The sequence below is a fragment of the Drosophila persimilis genome, unplaced genomic scaffold (genome assembly GCF_003286085.1).
Source record: "Drosophila persimilis strain 14011-0111.01,24,50 unplaced genomic scaffold, DperRS2 tig00000477-arrow-pilon, whole genome shotgun sequence".
NCBI classification, from domain to species: Eukaryota; Metazoa; Arthropoda; class Insecta; order Diptera; family Drosophilidae; genus Drosophila; species Drosophila persimilis.
The window spans coordinates 605,607-624,291 of NW_020825313.1; the positions used below are offsets into that span (position 1 = coordinate 605,607).

The following is an 18,685-nucleotide window of genomic DNA, read 5'->3' on the forward strand; positions in this document are numbered from 1 at the left end:
ACTAGTTTATAAGTTTACCTGATCCTATTTCAAGGGAACCAGGCCCAGGTAGCCTATGGGAGGATACATTTACCCCGTATTTTTATGTATAATTTAGCTCCAATAAATATCATTATAATGTTTAACTAAACCCTTCTTATGATCTCCCCTTCCAAGCCCCTGTAGCGCGTATCGGCACACCAAGGGGTCATGGCCGACAGATAGATGTATGGAATGGCATGACCAATGTAGGGTGGGCAAGGGTTCCTCGAAACAGCTGAGGATCGTCCGTCTGTCTTATAGGTAATCCTCCGTGTTATGTGGTCATTTGTAGTGAACTCTGTCCGGTGAAGTGTATGGCTTGTTTTTTTCTTGCACGTTAAATTAAAAATAAAGAAAGTAAATGGCTTCGGACTATGGAAAAAAAAAAGTAATAGTAATACCATCTCGCCCAAGTACTCGTTACTTATTAAAAGCTCTTATAGTGTTTGAGCACTAGGCTCTAATAGGGACGGACAGACAAACAGGGCTAAATCGACTCGGCTATTGATGCTGATCAAAACTATATATACTTTATGGGGTCGGAAACGATTCCTTCTGGACGTTACACACATCCACTTTTACCACAAATCTAATATACCCCAATACTAATTTTGAGTATCGGGTATAAAAATTGTGCGCACTGAAACAATTTTCAACTTTGAGTGCTCATATCTTCTAAACGAAAAGTCCGAATTTGAAAGTTTAATTTTTAAAAGCTCTGGAAACTTCTCTATTAGATGCGTATATTCATTGTATCCAAAGCGCTAAAAAAATCTCCGACTTTTGCCACCTCTTTTCGTCGAAATCGCCCCTGTGCGACGATCCAACCCTAAAGTGGCAAACGCACACGGTCTGCCAACTGGAGGCGATGTGGGAGGGGGCCAAGCTGGAGGTTGTGGACCGGAAGCTTATCCCGTCCAAACCTAAGGCGAAGGTATTCTTCCCCATCACAATCCAGGGGGAGCGAGCGCTGAAGCTCCTTCATCGGCAAAACGCAAACGTGCCAACGACCGATTGGAGGATCTTACACATTGGTAGCCCACTACCCAACGAGGGGGGCCAATGTGTGATCATCCAAATAAATAAGGAAGCAGAGGGAAGATGGCGTGGGGCATGGGAAACGTCTACCTGCGCCTCAAAAAGCGCACACCCTACAGGCAGGCGAGGTGGAAAGGGACTTAGGTCTCGAGTCCATCGTGGAGGCCGCCCAGGGTCTTGCGCTCGAAGACGCAGAGGAAGAAGAGGAGGACGATGACCTGATAGTCAACACGTCAGTTGCAATTGAGCCAGCCACCCATGATGCTGAGAGTGCTGCAGCTCACCTTGCATAAAAGCAAGGTAGCGTATGGCTCATGACAGAGCCGCACCACCCGACAAACTCAGAAGTCTGGTGACAAAAGCCGGCACCAAAAACCATTAACTCGTAATCGGGACGGACGCCACAATGTGTACTTTATACTAGCAACTAATCTATATATAGCAAACGTTGGGGAGGAGCACACCTTCTTAGGTCCGACCTCATCCAACGTGCTAGACCTAACACTTGCAACGGGAAACAGTACTATGGTATCTGGCTGGAGAGTCCTTGAAAGACCCTCCTTCTCAGATCATAAGTATATTCAGTTTAAGTGCTATTTCAAATACTCTTCGAAGGTAACAGTCTATAGAAACCCCCGGAATACAAACTGGGAAAAGTTTAAAAAGACAGTTACTTCGAAGCTCGCGAGTCCGTGCACAGTGAAATCCGCGGAGGACATACAGAAGTCTCTAGAGACCCTAACCAACGCGTTACTGGACGCCTACCACACATCGTGCAAACCCTCGAGGATGAAGAAGAGGTCCAAGCCACTCTGGTGGAACCGGGATCTCTCTATTCAAAGGAACAACCTCAAGCAACTCAACCTCAACCAAACAAGCGAACGAAGGGATCGTCTATGAGGAATACAGACTCCCACTTAGGAGCTACAAGAAGAAAATACGCAAAGCACAACGGAACTCGTGGAGGACCTTCTTCTCCAACATCGAGAAAGTACCAGAAACCGCACGGCTTCGGAAGCTGCTCTCTAAGCAGCCTACCATACAAAGCCAATTAAAACTAGACGACGGACAGTGGCCAGAGGGCAGTGATGAAGCCCTAACAGCACTAATGGAGGAGAATTTCCCTGGCTGCACCGAGGTCGCTGATGCCAAAGAGCACCAGGACCTAGCAACCGAGGAGCAACACCCCAAACAGATCTATTAACCACTAAGCGCATCTACTGGGCAACAGACTCCTTTGCACAAAAGCACCAGGACTGAACGGGGTATTCTCAGCCATGATGCAGGTAACCAAAGCGGCGATTACCCCATGGCTTTCCGCAATATTCACACCTTGTCTAAGTACAGGCTACATCCCTGTCCCAAAGGCAGGAAAGTGCAGCCATGCGAGTCCCAAGGACTATAGACCGATAAGCCTTACCTGCTTTATATTACAAACACTAGAAAAGCTGCTGGACTTACACATCAGGATTGAGGTAGGAGGACTGATGTCAACCAGCCAGCATGCCTATACCAAAGGGAAATCGGTGGAGACTGCACTACACTCGGTAGTAGCTACCATTGAGAAAGCCCTTCACAATAAAAAATATGCACTGGGAGTATTCGTGGACATCTCCGGAGCGTTTGACAACGTGGCTACGAAAGCAATAACAAATCGCCTGGTAGCGACTAATACACACCCAGCAATCAACCTGTGGATAAGGAACCTCCTGGGTTGCAGACGGGTGCAATCAGAGTGGGGCACCGTTTCCATGGTAAATGAGGCACACAGAGGCACACCCCAGGGTGGATTCCTGTCGCCCCTCCTGTCGAATCTGGTGGTCGACGACCTCATCAGAAGATATGAAAGGAAGGCCAATAATAACAGCTTATGCGGACGACATAACGTTTGCGCTTTACGCATCCAAGAGGATGCACACACCTTCGTAGGTCCCACCTCGTCAAACGTACTAGACCTAACTCTCGTCACGGGAAAGAGTAATTTGGTATCTGACTGGAGAGTCCTCGAAAGACCATCCTTCTCAGACCATAAGTACATTGAGTTTAAGTGCGAATTCGAACACTCTTCGAAGATAACAGTCTATAGAAACCCCCGGAACACAAACTGGGTAAAGTTTAAAAAGACAATTATTTCGAAGCTCGCGAATCCGGGCTCAGTGAAATCTGCGGAGGATATCGAGAAGTCCCTAAAGACCATATCCAACGAGTTACTGAATGCCTACCACGCATCGTGCAAAGCCTCGAGAACGAAGAAGAGGTCCAAACCACTCTGGTGGAACCGAGATCTCTCTCTCCAAAGGAACAACCTCAAGGAATTCTTTAAGATCTTTAAGATATAAAATCTTACTTAGGAGCTACAAGACGTAAGGCACAAAGGAACTCGTTGAGGAACTTCTGCTCCAACATCGAGAAAGTGCCCGAAACCGTTAGGCTCCGGAAGCTGCTTACAAAGCAGCCCACAGTACAGAGCCAACTAAAACTAGACAACGGACAGCGGATAGAGGGCAGTAAAGAAGCCCTAACAGCACTAATGGAGGCGTATTTCCCTGGATGCACCGAGGTCACTGACGCCAAGGAGCATCAGGACCTGGCAACAGCACCCCCCCACAGGTCTGTTAACCACTAAGAGAATCCACTAGGCCATAGACTCCTTCGCGGCCATAAAAGCACCAGGACTGGACGGGATATTCCCAGCCATGATGCAGTTGACCAAAGAGGTTATCACCCCATGGCTCTACGCAATATACTCAGCATGCCTAAGTACGGGCTATATCCCTGTCCAATGGAGAACCTCAAGAGTCGTCTTCCTCCCAAAGGCAGGAAAGTGCAGCCACGTGAGTCCCAAGGATTACAGACCGATAGCCTTACCTCCTTTATCCTAAAAACACTAGAAAAGCTGTTGGATTTACACATCAGGAATGATGTCAACAAACCAACACGCCTACACCAAAGAGAAATCAGTGGAGACGGTACTACATTCGCTAGCATCCACCATCGAGAGCGCCCTTCACAATAAAAAGTATGCACTGGAGGCATTTGTTGACATCTCCGGAGCATTCAACAACGTGGCCACAACCGCAATAACAAGTCGCCTAGAAGCGAATAACATACACCCAGCAATCAACGTTTGGATCAAAAACCTCCTAAGTTATAGACTGGTGCAATCGGAGTGGGGCACCGCTTCCATGGTTAAGACGGCACACAGAGGCACACCTCAGGGTGGAGTCCTGTCGCCAATACTGTGGAATTTGGTGGTCGACGACCTCATTAAGAGATTTGAAAGGAAGGCCCCAAAGATAAAAGCTTATGCAGATGACATAAGCATTCTTATTACGGGTGTATGTCCATCGACCCTCAGCTCCTTAATGGAGCGTACACTCAGGGAGATACGTGAGTGGGCGGAAGAGGTAGGACTCAGTATCAATGCGGACAAGACGGACCTCATCCTCTTTACCAAGAGGTACAAAGTACCGATATGGACCCCCACGAAAATTGACCAAACTAGGCTGACTCCAAATCACAGGTGAAATACCTAGGCATAGTACTGGACAGCAAGCTGGCATGGAGACCCAATGTAGTGGAAAGGGTGAAGAAGGCCACCATTGCGCTTTATGCATCCAAGAAGATGCTCAGCAGCACATGGGGCCTGTCACCTGCTCTGATTAACTGGATTTACATCTCGGTGGTACGACCAACTCTGCTGTATGGAGTCTTAGTGTGGTGGCAAGCTACCGGAAAGAAAACGTATCATAAGCTTATGGAAAAGACTCAGCGACAGGCTTTGCTCTGTATCACAGGGGCGCTGAGGTCAACACCAACAAAAGCACTCGAAACCTTACTTGGAACCTTACCTCATCGCTTCAGGAAATCTGTCGCCACAAGGATACGGGCATAGTTCAATTGGCAGGGAAATGACCAGATCAACTGATTGCATGACCCCCCAAACTAGCATCGACGTCAAAACAACCGCATCTTTGGGACCTGAAGACTGGAAAATCGGTAGAGACCAAACTGAGCACCTCAATATATATACGGACGGCTCCAAGATGGACGAAGGAGTAGGAGCGGGGCTATATTGTAGAGACCCTGAGATAAGGCTGTCATATAAGCTACCGGACCATTTCAGCATATTCCATGCGATAAGATCCATGCAGTCGTTCGCGGTTAGTTCCAGAAGTGTCCTGGCGAGCTGGGAGGCACTGGGAGGCACATACCCTAAGCACGACAAAGTCTCTGCGGATCTATTGGGTTCCCAGTCACCAAGGCATCGAAGGAAACGAGGCGGCGGACGTACTAAGGAAGGCGTCGGGCTTTAGAATAAGAGGACCGAGAACGTGCCTGTGTCCCTTAGAACGCTGCAAAGCGATCTAGAGAAGCAGGCCAGATCACAAACCGAAAGCAGATGGAGGAGTACCACCACCTGCAGAACCTCGAAAATAATGTGCAAGGAACGCAATGAGAAACTTAGCCACTACCTACTGCACCTACCACGAAAGGACTGTAGATTGTTAGTGGAAATACTAACAGGTCATTGCCTGGCTGCTGCACATGCAACAAAGGTAGGCATCACCAACAGAGACAGTTGTAGGAAATGCGATGAACCTGTGGCGAAACCCTGGAACATCTCATCTGCAACTGTCCGGCTCTCTCAAGGGCAAGGAGGAGATACCTCGGCGCCCCAGTGCTGGCATCACTTGAAGATGCCTACAAGAGGACGCCACAGGAACTGCTGGCCTATGCTAAAAAAAACCTCGATTCTCGGGGACTTTAAAACCACCTGAACACTCCCGCGATGGTTCCTTCCCCCGACATATGAATATAAGAACCCTTTACTAAACTACAACGCCTCGTACAACACCCCGCATATATTATTTACCAACACCCCCCTCCACACATAGCCACCGATCGAAACGCGTCATGCGGATTTTCCCCACTCCAGACCAAGCTACCGGCCAGGCGCGGCCCTGGCTGCCGCTGACGCAGCAACAACAGGCGTATAAATATACGCCGGCCTGAACCAGAAGGCAGCTCACGCAGAAACCCGGCTCAGAGTACAGACGTTGTACCGGGAGCTTACGAGAGATACCGGCGATCAGTAGAGTTATCAAACTAATCCAATTTAAAGTGCTAAGATATTCGTCATAAAGTGTCTAATTATAAGAATAATATCCAATTGCGTAAGTTCATTCTTTATTGTTCCATAGATTTTAACAAATTGGAGAACGTTCCATGAGTGGACGCTCTGCGTACGATCGGCCTGACACCGGCAGTTAGCCAGAAAAATCCTGCCCTCTCTGATGAAAAGTGGCTGCGCATCTTATATTTAGCAAGGAGCATAGGAACTGGACCACGGAAGATTGTAAGAAGGTAATTGTGTCAGATATACCAAAATAAACCGTTTTCAGTTTGATCGAAATAAATACTACTGGCACAGCTCAAGTGGAAAGCTGAAAAATCATCAGGTCAAGGAAACAATAAAGCATGGAAAAGCATTGAAAATCGATGGGCTCTGTTTAAAAAACATTGGAAAAGTACGAGTTTGTACCAAAAGGATTCGGTGAGTCTTTGGGAGCGCGTGAAGTCGGAGTGGCGCATGATACCTTGCCAGCACCTATTAAATTTAGTCGCGAGTATGTCAATACTTATTCGGAATATGATAAAAGCTAAGGCCCTTGGGAACAAATATTTTTAAAAAATTATTAAAGTACAAAAATTTGAAACGTGCAAAAGTGGATACATGCTCTTTTTTTGAACAAATTAAACTCTCTCAAGGAAAAGGATCTCTTTAAATTGAAATTATTGTCTTTTTTATTATAACTAAAAAAAAGAACCTAAAATAAAACATCATATCATTTTTTAAGATTTAAAAGTGAAAAGTGATAAACATGTATCCACATGTGCTCGCCACTATATATCATAGCTCGCAAATAACTGTTGACACTTTCGGCGTGTCTGATAAAAACCTGTCATTAACGGACACATTGAGAAAATGGACTGAAAAGACCCGATCAAATCTGTTTTTGCTCAACTCGCTCTTCGCTCAAGCAAAGACCGATTTCTTCAATTCTCTTTTGTTCCTGTATTTCACTGAGCATCTTAACGCGAGCAAACGAACAAAGTGTCTTTTGCGTATGTATGCGTACTTGTACGTGCGATGCTTATGGCAAACGATAAATTTTTGTGAATTCTATACGGTTTGACTATTGGAGCTTAAAATGAATAGTGAAAAGCAAAACGAAAATGTTCGTACATATTACAATACAATAGCCAAAAAGATGCGGAAAACATGAATAAATAAACATATACACGAAAAAAAAACTAAAAACAATTTACTCAGACACTTTTTTTGGTTCTGCTCATCTAAAGACACTTTTTCTGTGAGCGCTTGACAAAAGTGTCTCTCTAATTTGTTATTGTGAGACACGATCGTGTGTCGGTCTCAACCGAAAACACGAAACACATAACACAAGCGAAGAGACAAAGAGTTCTGCTCAGTTTTTATACCCGATACTCAAAATGAGTATTGGGGTATATTAGATTTGTGGTAAAAGTGGATGTGTGTAACGTCCAGAAGGAATCGTTTCCGACCCCATAAAGTATATATATTCTTGATCAGCATCAATAGCCGAGTCGATTGAGCCCTGTCTGTCTGTCCGTCTGTCCGTCCGTCCGTCTGTCCGTCCCCTTCAGCGCCTAGTGCTCAAAGACTATAAGAGCTAGAGCAACGATGTTTTGGATCCAGACTTCTGTGATATGTCACTGCTACAAAAATATTTTAAAACTTTGCCCCGCCCACTTCCGCCCCCACAAAGGACGAAAATCTGTGGCATCCACATTTTTAAAGATACGATAAAAACAGAATCAAGAAAACAATTTCATTCTTTCTCGCTCTGTCTCTCTCTAACACACAGGTTTCATGGTCGGTTTTGCCAATTGCAAAACATGAGTTCAAGGATCTCAGAACCTATAAGAGCCAGAGCAACCAAATTTGGTGTCCACACTCCTGTGATATCGGACCTTGACCATTTTGTGTCAAAATTTCGCCACACCCCCTTCCGCTTCCGCAAAGGACGAAAATTTGAGGCATCCACAAATCTCAGAGACTATTAAGGCTAGAGTAACCAAATTTAGTATCCGCACTCCTGTTAGATCTCACTATAAAACGTATATCTCAAAATTTCGCCCCACACCCTTCCCACAAAGGACGAAAATCTGTTGCATCCACAATATTGCAGATTCGAGAAAACTAAAAACTCAGAATCATAGATAAGGACCATATCTATCAGATTGCTGAATCTGGATCAGATCAGATCATTTTTGTAACCAAAAGGAACAAATCAATTTGCACTGGCTACGCAGCGCTCGACGTCATGCTCAGGCTGATTTTCGGTCTCTCTCGCACGCACTCTTTTTCGTGTCTTTATATATTAGCGGCGTCTGCCGGAGGAGAGCCATACTGACTTAGTATCGGGTATAACTGTAGAGTTGCGGTGTACGCAGCAACTCAGAACGTTTTTTTTTTTTTTTTTTATATTCATATAATTATTTATTTGCTCTATAATAAATACTATATAATTTATATTTAACTTAAATTAACGGACAAGAGTACTGTTGGGACTAGGGGCCCCGCGGTACTGCCGCAAAGCATTGCTTCGCAGTGGCGTGGACACCTACTCCGTCTGCTCCTTCCGCCTTCTCTCCAAGGACCTAAGCGTTCGCATCACGCTAGAGGCGAACTCCGCGGCCGCTTCCCACACCTTCGGGTCTGCCAGCATCAGCGGCACCAGAGTCTCGATGCTGACCCTAGACCCTGCTGCTGTCTCCAATGTCTGACGATCGAGGTCAAACCTGTGGCAGTCGAAGAGGACGTGGCGAGCGTCCTCCTCTATGCCTGTGCCACACTCGGGGCACCAGTCCTCTGTCTCGTGGCCGAAGCGCTTGAGGTAGCCGCGGAAGCAGCCATGTCCGCTCAGTGCCTGGGTAAGGTAGAAATCCACCTGGCCGTGCTTCCTTTCAACCCAGCATGCTATGGTTGGGATGAGGGTGTGGGTCCATCGGCCTTTGGGTGAGTGGTCCCATCGGGTCTGCCATCTGTCCATACTGGTCCTTCTGGCGGCGTCGTTTATTTCTGCTTTGGAGCGTACTTCGGCTGCACTGTCCATCATGGCATCATGGATCTCCTTCCTCTCCCTTATCAGCTCCCTGAGCGGAACTTGCCCGGCAATGACTAACGCAGCTTCGTCTGAGATGGTCCGGAACGAGAACGCGATCCTAATGGCGCACAGTCGGTACGTTGCCTCCACTCCTCGCATGTCCTCACCTTCGCGGCTTCTGCCCACACCGGAGAGGCGTAGAGCATCTGCGACGTCACGACGCTCGTCAGCAGTTTCCTCGTTGCCTGCTTTGGCCCTCTGGTGTTTAACAGCATCCTGGATAGCGCTCCCGCGGTCCCACCGGCCTTCGTGTGGACGTATTCCAGATGCTCTTTGAAGGACAGGCGCGTGTCGATGAGGACTCCTAGGTACTTGATGGAGCTCTGCGATTGGATCGTGGTCCCACCAACCTGCGCTCTGGCGGTCTCGACCACTTTACGGCTGGATATCAGGACCGCCTCCGTTTTTTGGGCCGCCATCTCCAGCCTCGCGGCGGCTAGCCACTGCGGCAAGTTCCTTCGCTACCGCCACTATTGCGACGTCGTCAGCGAAACCCACCAGGTTAGTGTTGGCTGGCATCGGGAGCCGTAGGACCCCGTCGTACATGGCGTTCCAGAGCAGAGGTCCCAAAACGGAGCCCTGAGGGACTTCGGCTGAGACTTCGTATGCCCTAGAGCCCTGACACGTGTCCATTGTCAGCACACTTTTGCTGAAATAGCTGCGCGCTATATTCAGTAGGTAGCCCGGGATGTTGAAGGACCTCAGTGACTCCAGCGTCCGGGTCCAGTCGGCCGAGTTAAAGGCGTTCCTTATGTCCAGTGTCACCACCAGACAATAGGACTTTGTTCCGCCTCTCCACCTAGTCCCAGCAATGGTTTCCTCCGCCGATTGTACGACCTTCAAGATGGCGTCCAGCGTCGACCTCGCTTTCCTGAACCCGTATTGGTTCTGGGAGAGACCGCCTGCTGCTTCGATGGCTGCGCTCAGCCTCGCACCGATCACCCTTTCGAAAACCTTTCCCATGGAGTCCAGAAGGCAGATGGGCCTGTAGGAAGATGCCACCCCTGGCGGCTTGCCCGGCTTGGTTAATAGTAGCAGCCGTTGCCTTTTCCACCTCTCGGGGAACGTCCCCTCCTGGAGGCATTTGTTGAAAAGGCCCGCAACTTCCCTCGGGAGTAGAAGTAGTTCCAGCTTCAGCGCGCTGTTGGGGATCGCATCCGGACCCGGAGCCTTCCTAGGTATCAGGTTTCTGCCTGCCTGCAACACCTCGGCTTCCGTAACCTCGCAGATATCGCTCGGGCTATGCTCGAACCGCAGGGAGCTAGGGATCTGCCGTCCTCGAGGAAACAGTGCGCTGACTATTCCCTCCAGTGCCTCTGGATCTGTTGGGGCTTTGCTGCCCGCGTTCAGCCTCTTCACCACCATCCTGTACGCGCCTCCCCAGGGGTCCTCTTCGGCGGCATCACACAGCTTAAGGAAGCATTCCCTCTTGCTGTTCCTTATGGCGGTCTTCAGATCCTTCCTCGCCGCTTTGTAGGTCTCGCTGCATCGGGCCAAGCGCGGTGTGCCTCTGGCTCGCTGGAGCAGCCTTCTGGCCCGGTGGCAGGTTCTGCGGAGAACCGCAATCGCTTCGCTCCACCAGAAAACTGGATCCTTGTGCTTCCGGAACGTCCCTCTCGGTAGCATGCTCTGATCGCAGGCGCCTTCAAGTGCGTCCGCCATATCGTTGGCTCCGTCTGCATCGTTTGCAGAGTAGCTCTCAAGGGCGCCTGCGAAGGCTTGGGCCCTCAGCGTGTTCTGGCATTCTGTGTTCTGTTCCCATGCCGGAACGGGGTACCTCTCGATCGGGCAAGGGTGCCCAGGGTGCATAGTATGGCCTCGTGGTCGCTGGCTGTGTATACGTCGCTGATCCTCCATCGGGCGTGCCGGGCCAGCGTGCTGCTGGCATAGGTGAGATCGATGATCGACCCTACACCTGCCCTGCTGAAAGTGTGTTGGGACCCTTCGTTCAGAAGGACGACGTCCTGAGAGGCAAAAGCCTCCAACACCGTGCGGCCTCTGGCGTTTGTACGGGAGGACCCCCATTCCAGGGCCCAGGCGTTGAAGTCGCCTCCGACTACGACGTTGTTCCGTCCTCGCAGATCGCAGCTCAGCTCGTCCATAATGCGGCTGAAAGTCTCCAGCGAGAGGCTGGGTGCCAGGTAGCAGCTGTAGAACCATATGCCGCCAACATACCCTCGGACGAACCCGTCTGCCGACTTGGTGTCGCGCAATTGTGGCGCGTCGACGCCACAGAGCCACAGGGCCGCTTTGCCAGTAAGGTCCGTGGCCCAATCGCTGCTGCTGCCCACCTTATGTGGTTCGCTGAGGAGTGCCACCTCAGAGCCAAGCTCGCGCACCGTCTGCGTCAGGATATCCTGTGCGACCCTGCCGTGATTCAAGTTGAGTTGAATCAACTGCATGTCGTCCTGGTTTTGCCGACCCCGCTTCGCGTCACTGGGCAGTTTTTAGTGCCTGCCTGGTGCGTGACTTCCTTCTTTCCAGCTGCTGAGCAGATGAAGCACGCAGGCTCTTTTTTGCATTCGGCAACTTTGTGCCCTTTCTCACCGCATTTGATGCAGGAGCCACTCCTGTCCACTGTACTCTTGCAGTTCCGTGCGATATGCCCGGGTTTCAGGCATCGGTAGCACCTTGGGAGTCCATCTCTTTCCCGGATCCTACATATGGTCCAGCCGATCCTCACCTTGCCGCCTTTCAGGACCGCTTGGCCCAGGGAGAAGGGCAAGCTGACCACCGCCAGCTGGGACTCCGCGTATCCGCGGAGCAGACTGCGGACTCTTACTCGACCCTCGTCAATGTTGAATTGGCGAGTAAGAGCGGCACAGATCTCCTGCTCCGTCGCGAGGGAGTCGATGTCCCGTATCTCCAATATGACAACCTCGAGTCTTCCGTCATTGCGCGCACAGACGCTCCATCGCCGAGGACACGTGCGATGCTGGCTTTCATGCCCTCAGCACTCTCCACGCTGTCTTTTGCCACCTCAAGCAGAAGGTTGCCGTTTATGGTGCGGCGTACCTTGGAGACGCAGTTTCCCAGGTCGGAAAGCTGGTTGTCGTGTCGTCTGGTGACCATTGCCAGAACCTCGCTGTACGACTTCCCGGAGGCCTGAACTATGACCGCGTCTGGGTGAGCGCGGCGTGCTGCTCTCTGCCTCTTGGCCACCACGCTCCATTCGCTGTCCGGGATTCCGGGGCTCTTGGGCTGCCTCATGGCGCTGGTCGTCGCCACGTCTCCGTGTGGCCGCAACGGGGCCTTTTTAAGGGTCCTCTTGGTTGCGATAGCTCCTTTTCGCTGCCTTGGGCGCGTAGGTGGGGTTCCCGGCTCCACCATTGGACCTTCGGCCACGGATGGCTGGCTATATCTACGCCACGGTTCGGTTTGCGCTGCGGCATCTTTCCTCCATACGGTCGTTGTCTGCTGCTCCTTGTTTGCGCTCCGCGTGCTCTGTGAGCATTTCGGGCACAGGCCTTGGGCATCGGAGCCTTCCTGCAGCGCGCTTCTACCCGCTGCAGCCTGGCTCGATTCGATGATGTTCGAGTGCAGCTCCTTCTGCTCTGTGAGAGACCACGTGTCTTCGTGGTGTTTTTCTGTTTTGTCAGTGACGAGAGGAAAAAGTGTTGACCGTTGTTTGCGAGCTATGCTCAAAAGATAAAAACCGGAGGCTCTCAATTTTTGTTTACCATTGCAATGGCAATGCATTGATAGTACTCTCAAAATACAAAAAAAAAATGATTAGTGGTGAAGTCTACAAAATTTAAAATTTTTTGATTTATTTAACATTTAAAATTTTATTTTGCTTCCGAAAGTTGTGTGAGTGACCGCGGAAATACCCATATGTACATATTTGTTTCTCTTTCGTTTTTTTTTTGTGTACATATACATATTTACATCCAAGCAAATTTACTGGTCAGAGCACTTGTAAATGGAAAAAATTTAGGGGATCTACCGTGTAAAATAATAATTAGGTGTATTAACATTTTGTCCATATTTGATATTACTTTTTTAATATGGTTGGGAATTCCAATCCGCATCTAACCTCCCCAAAGATCGACTAGGTCAGATGGCACTGATTCCTATTGCCCAAGTCGTCGTTTCACGATTGACCATACATTTTTAATCGTATTGATACTAATAGTGGCTGTTCAATACGTAATATTGCTATCAAAAAAAACAAAAACTTTGCATTAGTCAATCGGTGGTGATCAGAGTGCAGAAATACTGTCCCCGAACACCAAGTCCAAGGCTGTCCTAACGGTTAACGGTTAAAAGAAAACTGATTTAAAACGAGGAGAACATTGTGAGTTGCTGCGGAGACCGTTGCGGACCATTTATACCCGATACATAGTCAGTATGGCTACATTAAACGACAAAGAGTGCGCGCGAGAGAGACAGAAAATCAGTCAGAGCGTGTCGACAGGCGCTGCGTAGCCACTGCAAATTGATTTGTTACTTTTGGCTATAATAATATGGCCGTTCAACATGCATACTAAATAGAAAATGAGATAATTGAAACTGTTGGGTGTACCCTAACGATTCGATTTGAAAAATTCTGCAGATAACCTCAGTTTATCCTTCAAACTATGCCAAAATATATCAGCCTATCTCCTCAAACCGTCAATCTGTAATTAATCTTTCTTGGCAATTAAGGCTTAACTGATCTATAGATAATTCCCAATAAGCAATAATAATTCGTATTTAATCTAGAAATCAATATTTCAATTAACAACCCGTCATTGACTTTAGATTACGGTCGAAGTCTGGAGTGTTATCTTCCAACGAATTTCCTTCTGTTGAATGGTTATTATCAATAAATACGATCCAAGTTTAAATTCCTGGCAATTTGGGTGATCATGCAAGCCAATTTTTGACATTATAATAGGGTTTCATAAGGCCGTGTCATAAAGCCCACGATATGAAACAAATTTTGTCAAATACCGTCTGTTTTTTTCGGATAAAAAACTGAATATGCAGTTCCTGCTTTTCTTTTAAAGTATTTTTTTTGCTCACATTGGACATTTATATTATTACTTAATTTTAGCTTTTTTATTAATTCTTGGGGAGAGGAATTGTTATGATTGCACTCGTGACTCATTTGAGTGCTCACGACAGTATTGGACAAGGCCACGGATACACTACAGTATTTTATCACTAACATAACAGTATATAGATGTGCCAGTTCATACAACGTTGTGAGTTGCTGGTAACGCCGCAACTCTACATTTATACCCGATACTTAGTCAGTATGGCTCTCCTCCGGCAGACGCCGCTAATATTAAACGACACGACAAAGAGTGCGTGCGAGAGAGACAGAAAATCAGTCTGAGCGTGACGTCGGGCGCTGCGTAGCCACTGCAAATTGATACAAAATATCTGGATCTGGATACAAAATTTCGTTGCTCTAGCTCTTAAAGTCTTTGAGCACTAGGCGTAATAGGGACGGACAGACAGACAGGGCTAAATCGACTCGGCTATTGATGCTGATCAAGAATATATATACTTTATGGGGTCGGAAACGATTCCTTCTGGACGTTACACACATCCACTTTTACCACAAATCTAATATACCCCAATACTCATTTTGGGTATCGGGTATAGAAATCGTTGCCCAAAGTGCCTTATATTAAAAGTTATCCGCAACTGAACATGAAAATGTAGTTTTCTAAGTGTACGCAGAGATATGCAAGCAAGTGTACATGTGACACGCGCACTGTATCTGTCCTCTTCTAACATAACGGTGCTGTGCATTTCCCTATCTTGATTTTCTGTATCGTGGGTCTGTAGTACTAACGAACCACTGCTGCTTCACGGCATATGTACTTTAACCGTTTCGAGCGTCCCGACGCATGCTGACACCACTGTGAACCTAAGGTAATGGCTAAACACGTTATGTTTAGCTGGTCTTTCTTCGAATGCTTGCGATCACCACTTCTTGAGATGACCCCAGAGACTCGAACATGGAAAGATGTTGGCGGACGACATCAGATAGAACGGAGTCGCAGGAGCCGATCTAACCATCAACTTACAGAAATTCACCAACACCCCATAACAGTAAAAAATTCTTTTAGTTAATATGGTTCCCCAGGTACAATAAATTTCATGAAAATCGTACCATGGGTTAATATAACTGTAAGTTTAGGCTACAAGGTTTTGAGGGCCGACTGAAGTTGCATTTATTAGTTTTTCAGAATTGAAAAGATTATTAATACAAAATGTAACATACTCAAAATGTCAATGCTATAATGCTTACTTTATCAGATGGTATGGTTCGGTGCATCTTCTGTGAAGTCAACGGTGCTATTTTTCCTGTGGCGTTGGTGCAATGACGTGAGGTAGCCTCTAAGGTACCTAGAATAGCCACAGATGCTCCAGTCAACGATGGCGTCACTTCTGACGAAGTCATGGCTACCGGTAGCGAAATATTTGCGAGCTGTTGGTTTGGCTTTACTTGATGCCGCAACGATGATTCTTTTTGCTCTAAAGAGTACGATTTGCGCTGATGCACTGCTGCTATTGTGGCTGCCACATTTGTTGAGGTTGAGGATGATGAGGACTGCAAAAGCAGTTGCGGTGGAGCAATCACAGCAGTTCTCTCATCTACTGATGGAGAGATTGCCGACCCAGCGGCTCCTAATGAAGTTGAAGAAGACACGCTTAAAGATACGGAAAAAGAACGTTTCACATATTGCGATTGCACGTTTTGTTCACTGATGACTATTGCCGTTTTACTCTGAAGATTTTGTGTTGTGGGTGTTTCAACCGATGAGGTTGCCGACATGGCGATAAGTTAAAATGATTTCATTGACACGGCGCAACGACGAGCTAAACACATAAATTATGTTTTATTAAAGAACAGCATTGTTGACGAACATCTAGAAATATATTTAAATAAGTACGTGCACGACTTGATATGGGAAACTATGCTAATGGCTGTCTTTAAAGACTAAGTATCAAATGGCATTCGATTTCGAAAAATTTCACAATTTGATATTATTAACCAATTTTTTTATGTCGGATTAACATATTTAATACATTTTGATTTATTTTTTTGTTTATAAGAGTACAAAGATTATAGACAATTGGGTATTATCAATAAAATATACGTACAAGTCGACAACTGTCGACAACAATTTAAATTTATGGTATTTATGTTTGTGACACAAATCTACATTTATTTGCACATACATATACGGTTAAAACCATATTTTATAGATGTACATATGTACATAGTGCTATATTATAATCATAAATTGATAGACTTTGTTTTAAATAGATGCTGTGCTTTTACATTATTAAATCTTATTTTATTTATATACTTTTTATAATTTAAACTGTATGCACATGTACATAAATTTATATCAACATATATGTACATATATTCTATACATTTAGTTAGTGATGACTCGCGACTGCACTATAAATAAACAAAAACAAGGGTGTTGACATTGGTTAGCACTATTTATTTGTATTTCGTTAGTTGTTTCACTTCTTATCCACAAACACATTAAAGTTATCATCATATCTTTGGCATGACCAAATAATTTATTTTCCGATTAATCACAAAGATACTGTGCACACATATTAAGATTTGTAAATAGATATACATGCTGTGATCCCAGAAAATCGATGGAACTATCGATAGTGCGAATTTGATTGACATTGCAGACTGATAGACTATTCACACTGATGAACATCCACCAACCATCATCCATTTCGGGGATGGTCCGTGGCTCTGCACACTGAGCCCATCCCGGGGGAATGGTGGGATTTTTTGACAGATGTGAAACTCCAATTCACACTGGAACTGATGGAGCTGATGACAATAACAAGTACTTTAAATTTGCGCGGAAGATTTATTAAATTTTTTTCTTATAAAGGATGATGAAGATGGAACAATTATTTCGGCCGTGGTTCAACAGAAAAGTATGCGAACAGCCCGATGGCAGCAATAGATACGATCTGCAATCGCAAAATATTGTTTAGATCGTAATGCAAATTATAAACTTATTTATTTTTATTTTTCACCACTTCGAATAAATCATTCTGGAATTTTTTGATGAGGTTGGAATGATGTTCCTCGACCATCTTTTCCTGCCTCATATCATGTTCTTCCTTCTTCCTGTGATGGTCTTTCTGCTCTTCGAGTCGCTCTCTGGCGATATCTGCCATCCAAGAAGTGTCGTCTTTTTTGATTACTTTAGCGGGGGCCCTTGTTGCCAGAAAATGTGCTGAAGTTACATGATCCATCCAGAACCAACTCGATAATGTCCGAAAAATCCGAAAATTATTAAAGAACAAATTATGCATACTATAAAGGATTTAGGTTAGGTTAGGTTGAGGCGGCTGCCGGGCTCGCTCGGAAACCCGTCACACTTAGGCCGGTTTCAGCCCGTTTTGATACCGCATAGGATCATTCCTTCCTGCGTTGTGAGACTTCCTGTCAGCAATTATCCCATCCAGATGCTCTCACAAAGTTCGCTATCCTCCTGGGACATAGTTTGGACATCTCGGAGATGTCGTGTAGAAAGGCTGAGCCCAGGTGCTGTAGCCTTCTTCTGCTGAGAGCTGGGCAGGAGCAGAACAGATGTTCCACTGTCTCTTCCTCTTCCTCGTCTCTACAGCTGCGACAAAAATCGTTATGTGGGGCCCCCAGCCTGTTAGCGTGGGTGCCTATTAGACAGTGTCCCGTGAGGGAACGTATAACTACGCTGCACCTTTTCCTGCCTAGCGTGCAGAGCTCGGAGGTGCGCTTCTTGTCCATGGTCGGCCATGTTTGCCGAGTTATGCGACATCGTGGCACTATTTGCTACATATCGTTTGATAGTCGCTTGTATTGCTCTTTTATAATAAGCTTACAGGTGGCCTTTGGCATACAGATATCCTCCTTGTCTTGGAGAAGGGGGATTGTAGTGCCAGATCTGGCAGGCTCGTCCGCTATACAGTTGCCCTCGATGTCCCGGTGGCCCGGGACCCAAATTAGGCTAATAGCAAATTGCTGAGCCATCTCGTGCAGAGATTTGCGGCAGTCTGCCACGGTGGCCGAGTTCGAGGAAATCGCACTTAGCGATTTGATCGCAGCCTGGCTGTCGCTTTAAATGTTTAGCTTGGTTGCCGTAACGGCAGCCGCTTGTAGGCAGTCTAGAGCCTCCCTGATTGCTATGACTTCCGCTTGAAAGACACTGCAATGATCTGGGAGCCTGAAGGAATACCTTATATTTAGCTGTTCAGAGTAGATTCCCCATCCGACTCTGTCGTCCAGCTTTGATCCATCTGGGCCTGGGAGTCCCTCGAGCCATACGTCTCTGTGAGGGATGATTGTGTCAAAGGGAGTGACTGTGTACTCTCTTGGAACTTGGTAGTCTGTTTTTGAGGGGACGGTACTTCTATTATTTAATATGGCTGAGTGACCTATGCAC

At 46.9% G+C, this 18,685-nt stretch overlaps 1 protein-coding gene across 1 annotated transcript in view; it reads right to left on the reverse strand.

Moving 5' to 3' along the window:
- LOC6603548 overlaps positions 1 to 16,112 on the reverse strand; it is a 138,882-nt gene extending 122,770 nt beyond the window's left edge. Inside the window, exon 1 of the mRNA XM_026989984.1 lies at positions 15,520 to 16,112. Within this exon, the coding sequence (XP_026845785.1) occupies positions 15,520 to 16,047 (528 nt within the window). The 5' untranslated portion in view covers positions 16,048 to 16,112. The remainder of the gene's footprint in view (positions 1 to 15,519) is intronic.
- Between the last annotated feature and the right edge of the window lie 2,573 nt (positions 16,113 to 18,685).